Source organism: Rhinoraja longicauda, chromosome 4 (genome assembly GCF_053455715.1).
Source record: "Rhinoraja longicauda isolate Sanriku21f chromosome 4, sRhiLon1.1, whole genome shotgun sequence".
Taxonomy (NCBI): domain Eukaryota; kingdom Metazoa; phylum Chordata; class Chondrichthyes; order Rajiformes; family Arhynchobatidae; genus Rhinoraja; species Rhinoraja longicauda.
Window position 1 is genome coordinate 89,743,203 of NC_135956.1, and position 21,841 is coordinate 89,765,043.

Consider the following 21,841-nt stretch of genomic DNA (forward strand, 5'->3'; position numbering starts at 1 on the left):
ACCCTACTCCTCCTAGACGGTACACCAAAGCGCTACGATTTTTGTACCGCCGTATTCACCATTAACCTGGGCAACTATTGTAAGTACTTTCGTTCAAATTGAAGCTACCTTTTTAAAGCTAGAGAGATATTAAAGTTTAAATTTTCATTTCTAACCCTTTTCTTCAAGGGGCTACATTTGTTTCCAAAAGTTTACAGAAAAGGATTTAGTTTTCAGCAAGGATTTAGTTTTCAGCTTGTGACGGCGGCTACATTGTTTCGAAAAGCTTCCAAGAAGTCTTTTTTGTTATTGCAAGTCAAGTCAAGTCAAGTCAAGTCACTTTTATTTGTATAGCACATTTAAAAACAACCCACGTTTACCAAAGTACTGCACATCTGATTAGGAAAAAAACCCAAAACATCTGATTAGGAAAAAAAAAAAAAAAAGAAGGCTATAGTGGTCACTTGACATACACAGATCAGGAGGACAGAGTAAGAGTGGGGCTGGGGGAGGAGAGAATGGGGGGTGTGGGGACGGGCCCAACGGGCCCTCCCCAACGGGCACACTTGGAGAGTAAGAGTGGGGCTGGGGGAGGAGAGAATGGGGGGTGTGGGGACGGGCCCAACGGGCCCTCTTTTCCGGGCCCAACGGGCACACTTGGAGAGTAAGAGTGGGGCTGGGGGAGTGAGAATGGGGGGTGTGGGGACGGGCCCAACGGGCCCTCTTTTCTAGTCTAATACTAAAACTCTGCGGTCCAACATTCCGTATGTATGTATGTATATGTGTATGTACGGAAGATTACTTACAAACCCTACTCCTCCTAGACGGTACACCAAAGCGCTACGATTTTTGTACCGCCGTATTCACCATTAACCTGGGCAACTATTGTAAGTACTTTCGTTCAAATTGAAGCTACCTTTTTAAAGCTAGAGAGATATTAAAGTTTAAATTTTTCATTTCTAACCCTTTTCTTCAAGGGGCTACATTTGTTTCCAAAAGTTTCCAGAAAAGGATTTAGTTTTCAGCAAGGATTTAGTTTTCAGCTTGTGACGGCTACATTGTTTCGAAAAGCTTCCAAGAAGTCTTTTTTGTTATTGCAAGTCAAGTCAAGTCAAGTCAAGTCAATTTTATTTGTATAGCACATTTAAAAACAACCCACGTTGACCAAAGTACTGCACATCTGATTAGGAAAAAAAAAACAAACATCTGATTAGGAAAAAAAAAAACGGGCACACTTGGAGAGTAAGAGTGGGGCTGGGGAAGGAGAGAATGGGGGGTGTGGGGACGGGCCCAACGGGCCCTCCCCAACGGGCACACTTGGAGAGTAAGAGTGGGGCTGGGGGAGGAGAGAATGGGGGGTGTGGGGACGGGCCCAACGGGCCCTCTTTTCTAGTATAATACTAAAACTCTGCGTTCGTATGTAGGGATGTATGTGTGTATGTACGGAAGTTTAACTTACAAACCCTACTCCTCCAAGACGGTACACCAAAGCGCTACGATTTTTGTACCGCCGTATTCACAATTAACCTGGGCAACTATTGTAAGTACTTTCGTTCAAATTGAAGCTACCTTTTTAAAGCTAGAGAGATATTAAAGTTTAAATTTTCATTTCTAACCCTTTTCTTCAAGGGGCTACATTTGTTTCAAAAAGTTTACAGAAAAGCATTTAGTTTTCAGCAAGGATTTAGTTTTCAGCTTGTGACGGCTACATTGTTTCGAAAAGCTTCCAAGAAGTCTTTTTTGTTATTGCAAGTCAAGTCAAGTCACTTTTATTTGTATAGCACATTTAAAAACAACCCACGTTGACCAAAGTACTGCACATCTGATTAGGAAAAAAACCCAAAACATCTTGGAGAGTAAGAGTGGGGCTGGGGGAGGAGAGAATGGGGGGTGTGGGGACGGGCCCAACGGGCCCTCCCCAACGGGCACACTTGGAGAGTAAGGGTGGGGCTGGGGGAGGAGAGAATGGGGGGTGTGGGGACGGGCCCAACGGGCCCTCTTTTCTAGTATAATACTAAAACTCTGCGGTCCAACATTCCGTATGTATGTATGTATATGTGTATGTACGGAAGATTACTTACAAACCCTACTCCTCCTAGACGGTACACCAAAGCGCTACGATTTTTGTACCGCCGTATTCACCATTAACCTGGGCAACTATTGTAAGTACTTTCGTTCAAATTGAAGCTACCTTTTTAAAGCTAGAGAGATATTAAAGTTTAAATTTTTCATTTCTAACCCTTTTCTTCAAGGGGCTACATTTGTTTCCAAAAGTTTCCAGAAAAGGATTTAGTTTTCAGCAAGGATTTAGTTTTCAGCTTGTGACGGCTACATTGTTTCGAAAAGCTTCCAAGAAGTCTTTTTTGTTATTGCAAGTCAAGTCAAGTCAAGTCACTTTTATTTGTATAGCACATTTAAAAACAACCCACGTTGACCAAAGTACTGCACATCTGATTAGGAAAAAAACCCAAAACATCTGATTAGGAAAAAAAAAAAAAAAAGAAGGCTATAGTGGTCACTTGACATACACAGATCAGGAGGACAGAGTAAGAGTGGGGCTGGGGGAGGAGAGAATGGGGGGTGTGGGGACGGGCCCAACGGGCCCTCCCCAACGGGCACACTTGGAGAGTAAGAGTGGGGCTGGGGGAGGAGAGAATGGGGGGTGTGGGGACGGGCCCAACGGGCCCTCTTTTCCGGGCCCAACGGGCACACTTGGAGAGTAAGAGTGGGGCTGGGGGAGTGAGAATGGGGGGTGTGGGGACGGGCCCAACGGGCCCTCTTTTCTAGTATCATATATATACAGCCGGAAACAGGCCTTTCCGGCCCACCAAGTCCGTGCCGCCCAGCGATCCCCGCACATTAACACTATCCTACACCCACTAGGGACAATTTTTACATTTACCCAGCCAATTAACCTACATACCTGTACGTCTTTGGAGCCGAATTAGGCCATTCGGCTCATCAAGTCTACTCCGCCATTCAATCACGGCTGATCTATCTCTCCCTCCTAACCCCATTCTCCTGCCTTCTCCCCATAACCCCTGACGCCCGTACCAATCAAGATTCTATCTATCTCTGCCTTAAAGATATCCACTGATATCCAAGATATCCATCTTGGAAGCATGGTTGGATGGTGTGGGGCTCTGGGATGGGTGGAAGCTCCAGTCCAGCCTGAGCTGAGATTTAAGTTGACCCTATTCCAGGGAGGGTGACTGACTGCCTATCATGTGCATTGTGGATTAGGTGTATGTGTGTAACTTTGTATTGTTTTGGCAGTAGCTTGTCCAGCACACCTTTCATCCAGAGCTACTCTGACAACACCTCACAAGCCAGTAACCTGCACCACAAGAGGGTTTGAGGGCAGCTGGCACGCGGGAAGATCATTAACTGCAGGTTCCCTCCACGTCACGTTGGGTTGCCAACTGTCCCGTATTAGCCGTGACATCCCATATTTTGGGCTAAATTGAATTCTCTGCCTCAGAAGACAGTGGAGGCCAATTCTCTGAATGCTTTCAAGAGAGAGCTAGATAGAGCTCTTAAGGATAGCGGAGTCGGGGGGTACGGGGAGAAGGCAGGAAAGGGGGACTGACAATAGACAATAGGTGCAGGAGGAGGCCATTCGGCCCTTCGAGCCAGCACCGCCATTCAATGTGATCATGGCTGATCATTCTCAATCAGTCCTGCCTTCTCCCCATACCCCCTGACTCCGCTATCCTTAAGAGCTCTATCTAGCTCTCTCTTGAATGCATTCAGAGAATTGGCCTCCACAGCCTTCTGAGGCAGAGAATTGCACAGATTTACAACTCTGAGTGAAAAGGTTTTTCTTCATCTTCGTTCTAAATGACCTACCCCTTATTCTTAAACTGTGGCCCCTTGTTCTGGACTCACCCAACATTGGGAACATGTTTCCTGCCTCTAACGTGTCCAACCCCTTAATAATCTTATACGTTTCGATAAGATCTCCTCTCATCCTTCTAAATTCCAGTGTAGAAGGAGAATGATCAGTCATGATCACATTGAATGGTGGTGCTGGTTCGAATGGCCTACTCCTGCACCTATTGTCTATTGTCCCGTGTGGGACAGCCCTTGTCCCGTGCGGGACAGCCCTTGTCCCTTATTTGACGCTGTAGGTCCCGACACTCTAGGTTTCCAACATTTTAGGTGCGGACAGTCTAGGTCCAGAGGCCCAGGCGCCGCCTAACGGAGGTTGCATTGCAACCCGCCTCCCGGCCCGGGCGACCGCCATTGGTGGAGCGGGAGCACGTGGCCGCTGGCTGGGTGAGGTCACGTGGGGCAGTGACGTCACCTTGTCCCATATTTGGGAGTGAGATAGTTGGCGCCCCTAACATCGCACCTCATAGTGTGATACAGTGTGGAAACAGGCCTTTAGGCCCAACGTCCACACTGGCCAACATGTCCCATCTACGCTAGTCCCACCGACCTGCGTTTGCCCCATATCCCTCCAAACCTGTCCTATCCATGTACCTGTCTAACTGTTTCTTAAATGTTAGGATAGTCCCTGCCTCAACTACCTCCTCTGGCAGCTTGTTCCATACACCCACCACCCTTTGTGTGGAAAAGTTACCCCTCGCATACCTATTAAATCTTTTCCCCTTCACCATAAACCTATGTCTTCTGGTCCTCGATTCCCCTACTCTGGGCAAGAGACTTTGCGCATCTATCTGATCTATTCCTCTCATGGATTTTGCACAACGTTATAATTTTACCCCTCAGCCTCCTGCTTATTCACAGCCTACTCAACCAACTCAACCTCTCCCTATAGCTCAGACCTTCGAGTCCCAGCGAAATCCTCGCAAATGTTCCCTGTACTCTTTCCAACTTGATAACATCTTTCCTACAACACGACGCACAGAACGGAATACAATACTGTAAATGCGACCTCACCAACGTCTTCTCCAACTGCGACATGACCTCCCAACTTCTCCACGCAATACTGATGAAGACCAATGTGCTAAAAGCCTTTTTGACCAACCTATCTACCTGCGACTCCAACTTCAAGGAACTATGCACCTGCACTCCTAGATCCCTCTGCTCTACAACACTCCCCAGAGCCCAACCATTCCTGCCCTTGTTAGACTTCCCAAAATGCAACACCTCACATTTCTAGCATTCCTCAGCCCACCTGGCCAACCGATCAAGGTCTTGCTGCAATTTTTCACAACCATCTTCATTCTCTGCAAAACCACTTACTTTTGTATCATCTGCAAATGTGCTAATCTTGCCATGTACGTTCTCATCCAAATCAATGATTATTGATGACAAGCAGTAACGGGCCCAGCACCGAACCCTGAGGCACACCACTAGTCACTGGCCTCCAGTCCAGAAGCAACCTTCCACCATCACCCTCTGCTTCCTTCCATGGAGCCAATTTTCTATTCACCTTGGCTTGGAAATAACTGCTCCTTTGTAAATTTGGTCCATACCTGGAATGCCTTTCCAACAGCTCGCTGGAGGTGCCTTCTCCAGAAGACAGCCCGTTAGCACTTTTGGAAGAGTACTTGGAGATGGATAATAAATTCGTGTCTTGCCCGCAAAAGTCCATATCCTGCAAAAAATTAATTCACCTGATAACAATTCTCAGAATACCAGTTCAAATCTCACAAGCATGTTGAGCATCGAATTTGGAAAAGCTAACAGCTAAAGTCAATAGACAATAGACAATAGACAATAGGTGCAGGAGTAGGCCATTCAGCCCTTCGAGCCAGCACCGCCATTCAATGCGATCATGGCTGATCACTCTCAATCAGTACCCCGTTCCTGCCTTCTCCCCATACCCCCTCACTCCGCTATCCTTAAGAGCTCTATCCAGCTCTCTCTTGAAAGCATCCAACAAACTGGCCTCCACTGCCTTCTGAGGCAGAGAATTCCACACCTTCACCACTCTCTGACTGAAAAAGTTCTTCCTCATCTCTGTTCTAAATGGCCTACCCCTTATTCTTAAACTGTGGCCCCTTGTTCTGGACTCCCCCAACATTGGGAACATGTTTCCTGCCTCTAATGTGTCCAATCCCCTAATTATCTTATATGTTTCAATAAGATCCCCCCTCATCCTTCTAAATTCCAGTGTATACAAGCCCAATCGCTCCAGCCTTTCAACATACGACAGTCCCGCCATTCCGGGAATTAACCTAGTGAACCTACGCTGCACGCCCTCCATAGCAAGAATATCCTTCCTCAAATTTGGAGACCAAAACTGCACACAGTACTCCAGGTGCGGTCTCATCAGGGCCCGGTACAACTGTAGAAGGACCTCTTTGCTCCTATACTCAACTCCTCTTGTTACGAAGGCCAACATTCCATTGGCTTTCTTCACTGCCTGCTGTACCTGCATGCTTCCTTTCATTGACTGATGCACTAGGACACCCAGATCTCGTTGAACTCCCCCTCCTCCTCCCACAAAGTCACACAAAGTTGTTTAACGTTGCCACTTCTGGTGTGTTCCTAAAGATTAATTTTTGATTTTATAAAGAGAGCACCACTGAGATTTTGAAGAAACAAGGAACTGCAGGAACCGGTTTATAGTGAGGATGGACACACATTGTTGTAGTAATTCAACAGGGCAGACTGAGAGTGTACATCGGGCAACATCTCTGGAGAAAAAGGATGGGTGACATTTTGGGTCGGGCTGCTTTTTGGGTCAGGACCCTTCTTAGGCCTGACCCATTGAGTTACTTCAGCACTTTGTGTCCACCATTGAGACTTTCATGGGCTGAAAAGGGTTTTTTTAGTGGACAGCATGGTGGCGCAGCGGTTGCTGCCTTACCGTGCCAGAAACCTGGGTTCGATCCCGACTACGGGCGCTGTCTGTAGGGAGTTTGTACATTCTCCCCGCGACCGGCGTGGGTTTTCTCCGAGATCTTCGGTATCCTCCCACACTCCAAAGACGTGCAGGTTTGTAGTTAATTGGCTTGGTATAAATGTAAAATTGTCCCTGGTGTGTGTGTGTAGGGTAGTGTTAACGTGCGGGGATCGCTGGTCGGCGCGGTCTCGGTGGGCAGAAGGGCCTGTTTTCGCGCTGTATCTCCAAACTAAACTAAAGCAGTTGTGCATGGTGTATTCATTTTGCAGAACACGCATTCACAGAGCTCCTTGAAGTCCTTCCTGGAGTACCACGGATTGTCCTTGCTGTGGATCTGGATGACCGAGCTGGGCGACAGCCGAGGGAATTCCAGCAATAACATCAAGCTTCAAACGGAGGTACGTTGTGCTAAGGTGTCTTACCTTCCTGCCAGGGTTGTTCCGAGTCAAATGGAGACGCAAGGAACTGCAGATGTGGACTTACAATTAAAAAGACACAGAGTGCTGGGGTAACTCAATAGACAATAGGTGCAGGAGGAGGACATCCGGCCCTTCGAGCCAGCACTGCTATTCAATATGATCATGGCTGATCATTCTCAATCAGTACCCCATTCCTGCCTTCTCCCCATACCCCCTGACTCTGCTATCCTTAAGAGCTCTAACTAGCTCTCTCTTGAAAGCATACAGAGAATTGGCCTCCACTGCCTTCTGAGGCAGAGAATTCCACAGATTCACAACTCTCTGTTCTAAATGGCCTACCCCTTATTCTTAAACTGTGGCCCCTGGTTCTGGACTCCCCCAAAATTGGGAACATGTTTCCTGCCTCTAACGTGTCCAACCCCTTAACAATCTTATATGTTTCAATAAGATCCCCTCTCATCCTTCTAAATTCCAGTGTATACAAGCCTAGTCGCTCCAGTCTTTCAATATACAACAGTCCCGCCATTCCCGGAATTAACCTAGTAAACCTACGCTGCACGCCCTCAATAGCAAGAATATGCTTCCTCAAATTTGGAGACCAAAATTGGTCAGTACTCCAGGTGCGATCTCACTAGGGCCCTGTACAACTGTAGAAGGACCTCTTTGCTCCTATACTCAACTCCTCTTGTTATGAAGGCCAACATTCCATTGGCTTTCTTCACTGCGTGCTGTACCTGCATGCTTCCTTTCAGTGACTGATGCACTAGGACACCCAGATCTCGTTGTACGTCCCCTTTTCCTAACTTGACACCATTCAGATAATAATCTGCCTGCCTATTCTTACCACCAAAGTGGATAATCTCACACTTATCCACATTAAACTGCATCTGCCATGCATCCGCCCACTCACACAGACTGTCCAAGTCACCCTGCAACCTCATAGCATCTTCCTCACAGTTCACACTGCCACCCAGCTTTGTGTCATCTGCAAATTTGCTCATTTTACTTTTAATCCCTTCATCCAAGTCATTAATGTATATTGTAAATAGCTGCGGTCCCAGCACCGAGCCTTGCGGTACCCCACTAGTCACTGCCTGCCATTCTGAAAGGGACCCATTTATCCCCACTCTTTGCTTTCTGTCTGCCAACCAATTTTCTATCCATGTCAGTACCCTACCCCCAATACCATGTGCTCTGATTTTGTGCACTAATCTCCTATGTGGAACCTTGTCGGAGGCTTTCTGAAAGTCAAGGTACACCACATCCACCGGCTCTCCCCAGTCAATTTTCCTAGTTACATCCTCAAAAAATTCCAGAAGATTAGTCAAGCATGATTTCCACTTCGTAAATCCATGCTGACTCGGAACGATCCTGTTACTGCTATCCAAATGCTCCGCAATTTCATCTTTTATAATTGCCTCCAGCATCTTCCCCACCACTGATGTCAGACTCAGCGGGTCAGGCAGAATTTCTGGAGAACATGGATAGGTGACGTTTCGGGTTGAGACCCTTCTTGAGACTGATTGGGGTCGGGGAGTGGGGGCAAAAGCTGGAAGAGAGGTGGGGGCAGGACAAAGCCAGGCTGGGTAACTAAGCCACAAACATCTCTGCCCATCCTTTCTTCTCCCCACCGCCCCTTCCCTGTGCCCCACCTCGACTTCATGTTCATAAGTTTCTTTTTTACCCAGAGAGTTGTGAATTTGTGGAATTCTCTGCCACAGAGGGCAGTGGAGGCCAAATCACTGGATGGATTTAAGAGAGAGTTAGATAGAGCTCTAGGGGCTAATGGAATCAAGGGATTTGGGGAGAAGGCAGGCACGGTTTACTGATTGTGGATGATCAGACATGATCACAATGAATGGCGGTGCTGGCTCGAAGGGCCTAATGGCCTCCTCCTTCACCTATTTTCTATCTTTCTATGTTTCTGTGTTACGTGATAGGAGCAGAATTAGGGCATACAGCCCATCATATCTACTTTGCCATTCAGTCATGGGTGGTACATCTGTCCCTCCTAACCCCATTCTCCTCCTGCCTTCTCCCCATAATCTCCGACGTCCGCACTAATCAAGCATCTATCTCTGCCTTAAAAATATCCACTGACCTGGCCTCCACAGCCTTCTGTGGAAATGAATTTCACAGATTCACCACCCTCTGATTAAAGAAATTTCTCCTCATCTCCCATTTACACCTATTTCTCCTCTTCCCCCTCCCCCTCGTTCCTTTTCATTAATATTCCTTCCTCTGGCTTCACAATTTTCCTCTCTTCTATCCTCACCTCACACTTTTTGTCTCTTCGTCTCTGGCCCTTGTCCAACCATCTGCCTATCAAAAACCCTCCCTTGCCTATATCCACCTATTACTTGTCAATGTTTGTTCTGCCCCCGCCTCTCTTAAAACTTCCACCCCCTCCCCGCACCACAATCAGTCAAAAGAAGGGTCCCGATCTGAAACACCACCTATCCATGTTCTCCAGAGATGCTGCCTGACCCGCTGAGTTACTCCAGCACTCTGTGAAACGTCACCTATCCATGTTCTCCAGAGATGCTGCCTGACCCGCTGAGTTACTCCAGCGCTCTGTGAAACATCACCTATCCATGTTCTCCACAGATGCTGCCTGACCCACTGCGTTACTCCAGCACTCTGTCTTTCTTTGTTGAGAGTGAAGTCTTTTGACCGTGAGTTGGTGCTGCAGTATATACCTTCTGCCACCAGCTGGCGCTCTAACATCGTCGCAGAAAAAGTCAAATGGCTGATCCGATGTTTGGCAAAATCTTTGGGATTTCAAAAACCAGTGCTGGAAAAATGAAGTAACATGGAACTGCAGATGCTGGTTTTCAACAAAAAAAAACTGAGTGCTGGAGTAACTGCAGATCAGGCAGCATCTCCGAACATCCATGTTTTCCACAGGCGCTGCCTGACCCGCTAAGTTACTCCAGCACTATTTCTCTCTGTCTGTCTGCCCCTCTCTGTCTTTCTCCCTGATAATTGGTTTATTATTGCCACATGTTCCGAGACCCAGTACAATGTTGTTTTGCGTGCTATCCAGTCACATCACAGCAGAGAGAGTCAAGAGTGTGTAATTGACAATGGAGCAATTAACTTCTTACTTCACAGGCCTGTCAACACATTACACATAGATACTCTATAACAAACAAAAAAATCCACAAATTAATAACCAATACTAGTGCAAGCCCTTTGTGCAACCAAAGACAGTCCATGAAAGTCCATAAATGGGAGGAGACGAATTAGGCCATTCGGCCCATCAAGTATACTCCGCCATTCAATCGTGGCTGACTTATCTCCCCCTCTCAACACCGTTCTCTTGCCTTCTCCCCATAACCCTCGACACCATACTAATCAGGAATCTGTCAATTTCCACTTTTAAAAAATCCCTTGACTTGGCCTCCACAGCCGTCTGTGGCAATAAATTCCACAGATTCCACCACCCGCTGGCTAAATAAATTCCACCATCTTTCTAAAGGTATGTCCTTGGATTCTGAAGCTGTGCCCTCTGGTCCTAGACTCTCCCACTCTCCACATCCACTCTTTCCAGGCCTAATTCATTGTTGAGGTTACATATTTACATACTTGCATGTTTAATTAACAAACATAGTTGAACATGGTGTTGTCCAGTGTTCAAGATCCTGATGGTTCGCTGGGAAGAAGCTGTTCTTGAATTTGGTGGTCATAGTTTTCAGCCTCCTGTGCTTTCTTCCCTTTGTCAGGGACCAGATGAGAGGGTGGCCCCCAGGCTGTTGTGGGTCTCTGTTCAAATTGGCTGCTATTTGAGGCAGCACCTTCTCCGAATCCCTTCAGTAGCGGAGAGCTCACTAACCATGATGGACCATGTTTAATTTATTGTCACGTGTACCAAAGTACAATGAAAAGCTTTAGTTGCGTGCTAACCTGTCAGCGGAAAGACAATGCATGATTACAATCGAGCCGACCACAGTGTATAGATAAAGGGAATAAGGTGAATGACGTTCGATGCAGAGTAAAAGTATGAAGTGTTGCTGCAGGAGTAGAGGTTTAAAAGAGTGGAGCGAGTGTGACGCGTGGTTGCACATCCACCTCTGTGGCCAGCACGCGGAGAGTCGCCTGGGTTGGGCGCCATCTTGGACAGCTGTCATGTACAAGTACAGTCAAACTGTACATAAGTGCAGCAGGCAGGGCACAGCGAAAAACAAACAGAATGTACAATTGTTCAGTGGTCTTTATTAGTCACACGTACAACTGCACCGTGAGATTTATTTACATGCTCTAGGGGTGCCAACTATCTCACTCTTAAATAAGGGATAAGATGATGTCACCACCCCACGTGACCTCGCCCAGCCAGCGGCCACGTGCTCCCGCTCCACCAATGGTGGCCGCCGGGGCAGGGAGGAGGGTTGTTACGCAACCTCTATTAGGCGGTGTCCGGACCTACATCGGCCCCCGGGCCTGCAGTGTCCGGGCCTAAAGTGTCCAGGCCTACAGCACCCCCAGGCTTAAAACGGGACAAGGGCGGTCCCGTACGGGCCAAACCAATTTAGCCCAATATACAGGATCTCCTGGCTAATACGGGACAGTTGGCAACCCAAGCAGCAACTCTACCGTTTCGCCACCATGGCCGCCCGTAAGTGAAAGGATCAGAGTTAGGTCATTCGGCCCATCAAGTATACTCTGCCATTCAATCATGGCTGATTTATCTCTCCCTCCTCGCCCTATTCTCCTGCCTTCTCCCCATACCTTCTGACACCAGCACTAATCAAGAATCTATTGATCTCTGCCTTAAAATATATCCACAGCCTTCTTGGCCCTGACCCTGTGCCAGTGAGCCCCAGCTCCTGCAGGGCCTTCCTCCCTCGACCGGCTCGGCCCCTCTCCTCTGTGTCCTGGGGAGAAGCCTCCTGCAGCCCACCTTGAAGGCGCTGGAGGCGTTATCCCGGTCGGTCCACCCCTCCATGAACCGGGTGCAGTGTTACAGCCACAGAGAGGATGCCTTCAGATAGCCCCTGCTTTCCCTCTCTATCCCCTCCCTCTTCCCAGTTCTCCATCTTGTCTTCCTGCCTCCTACTACATCCTATCTTTGTCCCGCCCCTCCCCTGACGTCAGTCTGAAGAAGGGTCTCGACCCGAGACGTCACCCATTCCTTCTCTCCAGAGATGCTGCCTGACCTGCTGAGTTACTCCAGCATTTTGTCTCTACCTCGGATTTAAACTAGCATCTGCAGTTTTTTTTCCTACACAGAGAGGATGCCTTGATTTGAGCAGTGAATCATTCCCACTAGTTTCCACTAGTGGGAGAGTCCAGGACTAGAGATCACGAAAACGTTCCTGTAGGAAAGAGATGAGGAAGAATTTCTTCAGTCAGAGGGTGGTGAATCTGTGGAATTCATTGCCAAGAAGGCTGTGGAGGCCAAGTCAGTGGATATATTTAAGGCAGAGATAGATAGATTCTTGATTAGTACGGGTGTCAGAGGTTATGGGGAGAAGGCAGGGGAATGGGGTTGAGGAGAAAATTGTGAAGCCAGAGGAAGGAATATTAGAGAAAAGGAATGAGGGGGAGGAGGAAGAGGAGAAATAGGTGTAAATGGAAGGAGATGAGGAGGAATTTCTTTAGTCAGAGGGTGGTGAACCTGAAATTCAATTCCACAGAAGGTTGTGCATGGAGACCAGGTCAGTGGATATTTTTAAGGCAGGGATAGATAGAATTTTGATTAGAGGTTATGGGGAGAAGGCAGGAGAATGGGGCGAGGAGGGAGAGATAGATCTGCCATGATTGAATGGCAGAGTAGACTTGATGGGCTGAATGGCCTAATTCTGCTCCTATCACTTAACACAGAAACATGGCGGAGTAGACTTGATGGGCCGAATGCTCCTATCGCTTATGACCTTATGAATCCTTTGTCTTTGCAGATCATGAGGACTCTGGAGCTGTTGCCGATTGCCACAAAGAACATGCTGGAGGAGAGCAAGCTGCTGCCCATCATTCAGCGCTGGGCCCAGACCAAGGTGACTGCCCCGCAGGTCAGCGAGGCCGACGGGTACTCCAGCGAGAACACATCTCGTGCCCAGACGCCGCTAAACACGCAGGAGCCCGGGCTGAAGCAGAGCGCCGAGGCCGAGGCAGACACGCCCAAGAAGCTGGTGATGAGGCGGCTGAAGATCATGAGCGAGAACAGCATGGACAGCGGCCTGTCTGACGCCAGCAAAGCCTCTGACGGGGAGGTCGAGGTGAAGGAGGCCAAGGAGGAGGCGGCGGCGGTAGTGGTGGCGGCGGTAGTGGCGGCGGTGGAGCCATCGCCGGGCCTCGCCGCGGACGAGGAGGAGGTGCCGGCGGCCGAGGTGCCGGCGGACGAGGCGGAACCTCAGGACGTCGTGGTGAAAGCGGCCGTCGGCAGCAAGCTGGAGGAGGGGGTCGTGGCAGAGACGCCGTCACAGGACGAGGAGGAAGGAGTGTCGGACGTGGAGAGCGAGCGCAGTCAGGAGCAGTCGTGCAAGATGGAGGATGTGAGCGAGCTGGCCACCAAGCTGCTCGACGTCTGGAAGGACCTGAAGGTTGGTGTTGGCCGCGTGCCCAATGTGCCCAATGTGTGGGCACGGTGGCCCAGCGGTAGAGTCGCTACCTTGCAACGAATGCAGCGCCGGAGACCCAGGTTCCATCCCCACCACGGGTGCTGTCTGTACGGAGTTTGTACGTTCTCCCCGTGAACTGCGTGGGTTTTCTCCTAAATCTTCGGTTTCCTCCCACATTCCAAAGATGTGCAGGTTTGTAGGTTAATTGGCTTGGTAAATGTAAAATTTGTAGGCTAGTGTTAGTGTGCGGGGATCGCTGGGCGGCGCGGACCCGGTGGGCCAAAAGGGCCTGTTTCTGCGCTGTATCTCCAAACTAAAATAAACTACCCTGTGAGAGGGCAGAGTCCACTCTTGACCAATAATCAATCAATGATCAATCTACGATCGAATTTGCTGGAATTTAAAAGATTGAGGGGGGATCTACAAAATTCTTAAGGGGTTGGACAGGCTAGATGCAGGAAGATTGTTCCCGATGTTGGGGAAGTCCAGAACAAGGGGTCACAGTTTAAGGATTAGGACCGAGATGAGAAAGTTTTCCATACAGAGACAATAGACAATAGACAATAGACAATAGGTGCAGGAGTAGGCCATTCAGCCCTTCGAGCCAGCACCGCCATTCAATGCGATCATGGCTGATCACTATGAATCAGTACCCCGTTCCTGCCTTCTCCCCATACCCCCTCACTCCGCTATCCTTAAGAGCTCTATCCAGCTCTCTCTTGAAAGCATCCAACGAACTGGCCTCCACTGCCTTCTGAGGCAGAGAATTCCACACCTTCGCCACCCTCTGACTGAAAAAGTTCTTCCTCATCTCCGTTCTAAATGGCCTACCCCTTATTCTCAAACTGTGGCCCCTTGTTCTGGACTCCCCCAACATTGGGAACATGTTATCTGCCTCTAATGTGTCCAATCCCCTAATTATCTTATATGTTTCAATAAGATCCCCCCTCATCCTTCTAAATTCCAGTGTATACAAGCCCAATCGCTCCAGCCTTTCAACATACGACAGTCCCGCCAGAGAGTGGTGAATCTGTGGAATTCTCTGCCACAGAAGGTAGTTGAGGCCTGTTCATTGACTATATTTAAGAGGGAGTTAGATGTGGCCCTTGTGGCTAAAGGGATCAGGGGGTATGGAGTGAAGGCAGGTACGGGATACTGAGTTGGATGATCAGCCATGATCATATTGAATGGCGGTGCAGGCTCGAAGGGCCGAATGGCCTACTCCTGCACCTATTTTCTATGTTTCTATGATCAATGATACTTTATTGTCATGTCTACCAAGCTACAGCAAAGTTCTTTGCTTTGCATGCTATCTGCTGAAATTGTACAGCAGATTTGGGCGGCATTGTGGTCGGGTTGCTGCCTCACAGCGCCAGAGACCCTGGATTGATCCTGACTACGGGCGCTGTCTGTGTGGACTTTATACGTCGTCCCTGTGACCTTGTGGGTTTTCTTTGGGTGCCTCCCACATGCCAAAGACAAACGGGTTTGAAGGTTAATTGACCTCTGTAAATTTTGCCCAGTTTGTGGTGAGAAAGTGGGATAAGACAGAACGAGTGTGAAGTGGTGATCAATGGTCAACATGAGCTCACTGGGCTGAAGGGCCTGTTTCCGTGCTGAATCTCTAAACAAAACCAAAGAACTCCAGGTGTTTACTCACCAATGCCCTGTTCAATTGTAATCATTCTTCCTATTTCTAAACTCCAGTTCACTTGCAATGAAGGCCAATTGCCATTTGCCTCTCTGCCTACCTGTTGCACCAGCCTGCTAACCTGTTGTGATTCTTCTACAAGAACAGATGGCTGTGGAGGCCAAGTCAATGGATATTTTAAAGACAGAGGTAGACAGATTCTTGATTAATACGGTTGTCAGTGGTTATGGGGAGAAGGCAGGAGAATGGGGTTAGGAGGGTGAGATTGACCAGCCATGATTGAATGGCGGAGTAGACGGTGGGCCTAATGGCCTAATTCTGCTCCTAGAACTTATGAACTGTTGTACTTAACTCATTAGCAATTACTCTCCTTCAAGATATAGTCCACAATTTGATTCCCTCTTATGGATGTCCATAACCTCACATTTTCCACTTCACTGGTCAATAGACAATAGACAATAGACAATAGGTGCAGGAGTAGGCCATTCAGCCCTTCGAGCCAGCACCGCCATTCAATGCGATCATGGCTGATCACTCTCAATCAGTACCCCGTTCCTGCCTTCTCCCCATACCCCCTCACTCCGCTATCCTTAAGAGCTCTATCCAGCTCTCTCTTGAAAGCATCCAACGAACTGGCCTCCACTGCCTTCTGAGGCAGAGAATCCCACACCTTCACCACCCTCTGACTGAAAAAGTTCTTCCTCATCTCCGTTCTAAATGGCCTACCCCTTATTCTCAAACTGTGGCCCCTTGTTCTGGACTCCCCCAACATTGGGAACATGTTATCTGCCTCTAATGTGTCCAATCCCCTAATTATCTTATATGTTTCAATAAGATCCCCCCTCATCCTTCTAAATTCCAGTGTATACAAGCCCAATCGCTCCAGCCTTTCAACATACGACAGTCCCGCCATTCCGGGAATTAACCTCTTCCCTCAATCACTCCACCTATCTCTATCCCTTTGAAGGGTCCAAATGTCCTCAAATGCAAAGTGCCAAATACACGCTCCCACCTACTGTTATGGTTCGGCAGATTTGGATATCTCATTTTCCAGGTCATTAATATCAATAGTAAATAATTAGAGGCCTTGAATAATCTTCAGGGGCACTCCACAAGTTCCACTCTTCCAAACTGAAGAAGACTCATTTATTCCAACTCTGCCTTCTGTGTGATTTAGTTTAGTTTCTGGTTCTGGTTGATTACTGCGCAAACACTTCATAAGTGGCTGTCTTGCGCAGGTCGGAGTGAGTAGAGCAGTGATTACATTTTCAAGTGGGTCTCTCTGAGCAAGTTGAGAGGATCTAGCTGCTCAATCCCCTCTTTAAATGACTGAACATCGGGAGGGGCACTTGTGTGTTGGGTGGTGACATATTCCATTCCCTTACCGTCCGAGGTAAAGGGAATATTGGAAGCAAAGTTTATTGAAATTCAGCCAGTTGATGTAGGGATCGGTATTTAGTCTTGTTTCATGGCGGTTGGTGCTCTGGGATGACGGAAGATTTGATGGCGTGATTTTGTGAATCTCTTTGCAAATTGCAATAAGTCTTAGCCTGATTGTGCGGAGCTCTGGGGTATCCCATCCGAGGGAAGTCAGCATGTTATTCTTTAGAGATACAGTGTGAGTTTTCTCCGGGTGCGGTGCAGGTTTGTAGTTGAATTTGCTTCTGTAAATTGTCCGTCGAGCGTAGGATAGAATGTGTTTATGGGTGATCGCTGGTCGGCCTGGACTTGGGCCAAAGGGCCTGTTTCCACACTGTACCTCTGAACTAAACTGAAAGCTTTTCACTGTACCTCAATAGACAATAGGTGCAGGAGTAGGCCATTCGGCCCTTCGAGCCAGCACCACCATTCACCGTGATCATGGCTGATCGTCCACAATCAGTACCCCATACCTGCCTTCTCCCCATATCCCTTGACTCCTCTATCATTAAGAGCTCTATCTAACTCTCTCTTGAAAACATCCAGCGAATTGGCCTCAGTACACGTGATGATAATTATTAACTAGACGTTTAGACATCCAGTGCGGAAACAGGCCCTTCAGCACATCCTTGCAGTGTTCGCACAGCCTTGCGGGGCACCAGTCCGAACGTCAAGGATCTTTTGCAGAGAGGAGAGCTGATTCCTATGTCCACGAGTTTGGAGATAGGTTTGGATAGGATTCATGGTGTTGAAGGTGAATCAATAGTCAAAACAATAGGAGTCTAACATGGGTGTCCTTTAGACTTTAGAGATACAACGTGAAAACAGACCTTTTGGCCCGCCGAGTCCACGCCGACCAGCGATTACCCTGGACACTAGTTCTATCCTACACACCAGGGATTAGTTACAGAAGCCAATTAACCTACAAACCCACACATCTTTGGAATGCAGGAGGAAACCCATGCGGTCACAGGGAGAACATACAAACTCTGTACAGACAGCACCCGTAGTCAGGATCTGAGGTGGCAACTCTACCCGCTGCGCCACCCCTAGTGATAATGAGTCCTCAATCCCAACGTGACGAGCTCTTACCATGTGCCTGGTAACTTGCTGTGCGTGAGGGAACTGGGGATGTGAAAGTTTGATTATCAATGCTGGTTTCTAATGGTGCAATCTTTGATCATCAGGAGGTGTACAGAATTCCCAAGAAGGACAGAAGCCAAACAGAACGAGAAAGTATTGGTGCGTATAAAAGTGGGATCAACTCCTGAAATGGGAGAACGTGGCAGGCAGCTTGTAGTTTGTCTTTGCAGAAGTTACTTTTCAGCTTTCTGTGCAGTTTGATTGCAAATATACTGTAACTGCATTTTATTTGTGTGGGAAGGAACTGCAGATGCTGGTTTAAATCTGAAGGGTCTCGACCCGAAACGTCACCTATTCCTTTTCTCCAGAGATGCTGCCTGACCAGCTTTTTGTGTCTACCTTGCAATTTATTTGTTTTTCCATCACATTTGGAAGCATAGAATCTTGTGCTATTTGGCTCCCATGTATATGTGCTTCCTCTTTCAAACAATTAATCAATTAGACCCTTTTTATATTTCCCTTTTTCGGATGTCCAGTTTTATATTGAATGCATATGGTACGCTTAACTTCATTGGTCAGGGCATTGAGGGCAAATGCAAGTTGGAGGAACATTCTCTGATATTTTACTTGGGCAGCATTCAACCCAGTGGTATGAATATTGATTTTTCTAACAGCAAGTAACCCTTGCTTTCCCTCTCTCTCTCTCTCTCTCCATCCCTCCCCCACCCAAGTCTTACCAACTGCAAAGTCATCTTCACCTGGCCCACAGCTAACAATGGCCTGTTTCCTTTATCAGTGTTACTTTTTTGCATATCTTTCATTCCTTTGTTTTATATCTCTCTACATCACCGTCTCTATCTCTCATTTCCCTTTCCCCTGACTCTCAGTCGGAAGAAGGGTCTCGACCCGAAACGTCACCTATTCGTTTTTCTCCCGAGATGCCGTCTGACCCGCTGAGTTACTCCAGCGTTTTGTGTCCGTCTTCAGTTTAACTCAGCTTCTACAGTTCCTTCCTACACATTAAGAGTCAAGAAGCCTTGTTGCAGCTCTTTAAGACAAAATGCTGGAGTGACTCAGCAGGTCAGGTAGCATCTCTGGAGAGAAGGAATGGGTGACGTTTCGGGTTGAGACCCTTGAAGGGTCTTGACCTGAAACGTCACCCAATCCTTCTCTCCACAGATGCTGCCTGGCCCGCTGAGTTACTCCAGCATTTTGTGTCTACCTTCTATAAGACTTTGTTTGGGCCGCATTTAGCACTGTAACAACATTTAAAAGGCATTTGGACAGGTCCATGGTTGGAAAGGGCTTGGAGGAATATGAGCCAAACGCAGGCAGGTGGGACTAGTGTAGATGGGACATCTTGGTTGGCATGGGCAAGTTGGGCCGAAGGGCCTGTTTCAATGCTGTGACTCCATTGCGTGAGGCTTTGGTTGCCTCATTACAGGAAGGATGGGGATGCTTTCAAGTGCTTGCAGAAGAGATTCACCAGAAACTGTTGGATTAACTATAAGGAGAGAGACTAACTTGGATAGAAACCAAAAGCTGGAGCAACTCAATGGGTCAGGCAACATCTCTGGAGAAAATGGATGTGATGTTTCGGTTCGGGATCCTTCTTCAGACTTGGAATGTTTTCTCTGGAACCTCAGAGGTTGAGGGGACACCCTGATCAAATTATATAAAATTATGAAACGCAGATAGGGTAGACAGTCAAAGCCTTTATCCCCAGGATGGAAATGTCAAGATTGGAGGCTATAGACTTCAGTTGAAAGGGACAAAGTTTAAAGGAGATGTCATAAGCTCATGTGATAGTGGAATTTGGCCATTTGGCCCATCAAGTCTACTCTGCCATTCAATCGTGGCTGATCTATCTCTCCCTCCTACCCCCATTCTCCTGCCTTCTCCCCATAACCTCTGACACCCGTATTACAGAATCTATCTCTGCCTTAAAAATAGCCACTGACTTGGCCTCCACAACCTTCTGTGGCAGAACTCCACAGATTCACCACCCTCTGACTAAAGAAATTTCTCCTCGTCTCCTTCCTAAAAGAACGTCCTGTAATTCTGAGGCTGTGACCTCTAGTCCTAGACTCTCCCACTAATGGAAACATCCTCTCCACATCCACTCTATCCCAGCCTTTCACTATTCTGTACGTTTCAATGAGGTCCTCCCTCATTCTTCTAACTCCAGCGAGTACAGGCCCAGTGCCCACAAACGCTCATCATAGGTTAACCCATTCATTCTTGGATGAGATTAGTTTACCTTGGCATCATGTTCAGCACAGACATTATGGGCCGAATGGCCTGTTCCTGTGTAGGAAGGAACTGCAGATGTTGGTTTATTCCGAAGGCAGACTGTAAATGCTGGAGTAATTCGGCGGGTCAGGCAGCGTCTCCGAAGAAAAGAATAGCTGATGTTTCGGGTCAGAATCCTTCCTCTGGCCTTCAGTCTGAAGAAGTCTTCTGACCTGAAATGAGTCCAGAGTTGCTGTCTGACCGGCTGTGTTACTACCAGCATTTTATGGCCTGTTTCCGTGCTGTACTGTTCTGTGATGTGATTGCTCATCAAAACCGGGCCTGAGAAGAAGCCATTCGGCCCATCGTATTTATGCCAGCTCCTTGCTGGCCCGGCGGTTTTAGTGGCATTTACGGATGGCTCTTGCAGTAGAAACATGCCAAGATTCTGCTGACGTGCTTTGTGTTACAGAGCGCGGTAGAGATGGGACGTCACAGAAGGATGCTTCTCAAACGCCAAAGACTCCAGTGAACTCCAGCAAGGAGAAGGACACTGACAAATCACTCAGCAAAGATCGGAAAAAGCGCAGGCCCACCACCTCCCCTCCTCCCTCAGCCTACGAGAGAGAAGGACTGAAGAGATCGGTTCCAGATGAAAGGCAAGCTTCTTCTCAGTTTCCTTAAGCCTGAGGCAAAGACGAGCCGCCAGCTCAGTGTTATCCCTCTTGCCCGTCCACTCCCCACACACTAGGGGGCAATTCCACAGAGGCCCAATTAACCTAGAAACCCGCACGTGCACTTTAGTTTATTGTCACGTGTACCGAGTCACAGTGAAAAGCTTTTTGTTGCTTGCTAACCAGCCAGCAGGAAGACAGCGCATGATTACAATCGAGCCATTCACAGTATATAGATACATGATAAAGGAATAATGCTTGGTGCAAGGTAAAGGCAGCAAAATCCACACAAGGTCAGTCCAAGGGTCGCCAAATGAGGTGGATAGTAGTTCAGCACTGCTCTCTGGTTGTGGTAGGTGATTCAGTTGCCTGAAAACAGCTGGGAAGAAACTGTCCCTGAATCTGGAGGTGTGCGTTTGCACATTAATATACCTTTTGCCCGATGGGAGAGGGGAGAAGAGGGAGTGGCCAGGTTGCGACTTGTCCTTGATGATGCTGCTGGCCTTGCCGAGGCAGTGTGAGGGTAGATGGAGTCAATGGAAGGTTGGTTGGTTCGTGTGATGGTCTGGGCTGCGTCCACAATTCACTGCAATTTCTTGTGGTCTTGGATGGAGCTGTTCCCAAACCAAGCTGTGATGCATCCCAATGAAATGCTTTGTCTGGTGCTTCTGTAGATGTTGGTGAGAGTTGTTGGGGACATGCCACACTTCCTAAGCCTTCTGTGGAAGTAGAGGCGTTGGTCATTGCTTCAATAGACTGGATAGACTCGGCTTGTACTCACTGGAATTTAGAAGATCGAGGGGGGATCTTATAGAAACTTACAAAGTTCTTAAGGGGTTGGACAGGCTAGATGCAGGAAGATTGTTCCCGATGTTGGGGAAGTCCAGAACAAGGGGTCACAGTTTAAGGATCCACAGTTTAAGGATAAGGGGGAAGTCTTTTAGGACCGAGATGAGAACGTTTTTTTTCCGCACAGAGAGTGGTGAATCTGTGGAACTCTGCCACAG

The 21,841-nt window shown here is 48.0% G+C and overlaps 2 protein-coding genes across 3 annotated transcripts in view; one reads left to right on the forward strand and one right to left on the reverse strand.

The window, feature by feature from the left end:
• The window catches only part of LOC144593236 (D-serine dehydratase), a 555,040-nt gene that overhangs the window by 408,344 nt on the left and 124,855 nt on the right, over window positions 1–21,841 (reverse strand). The window lies entirely within an intron of this gene.
• setd2 (SET domain containing 2, histone lysine methyltransferase) overlaps window positions 1–21,841 on the forward strand; it is a 113,988-nt gene that overhangs the window by 66,945 nt on the left and 25,202 nt on the right. Inside the window, exons 12-15 of the mRNA XM_078398343.1 lie at window positions 7,069–7,197; window positions 13,116–13,757; window positions 18,033–18,087; window positions 20,633–20,819. Of these exons, the coding sequence (XP_078254469.1) occupies window positions 7,069–7,197; window positions 13,116–13,757; window positions 18,033–18,087; window positions 20,633–20,819 (1,013 nt within the window). The remainder of the gene's footprint in view (window positions 1–7,068; window positions 7,198–13,115; window positions 13,758–18,032; window positions 18,088–20,632; window positions 20,820–21,841) is intronic.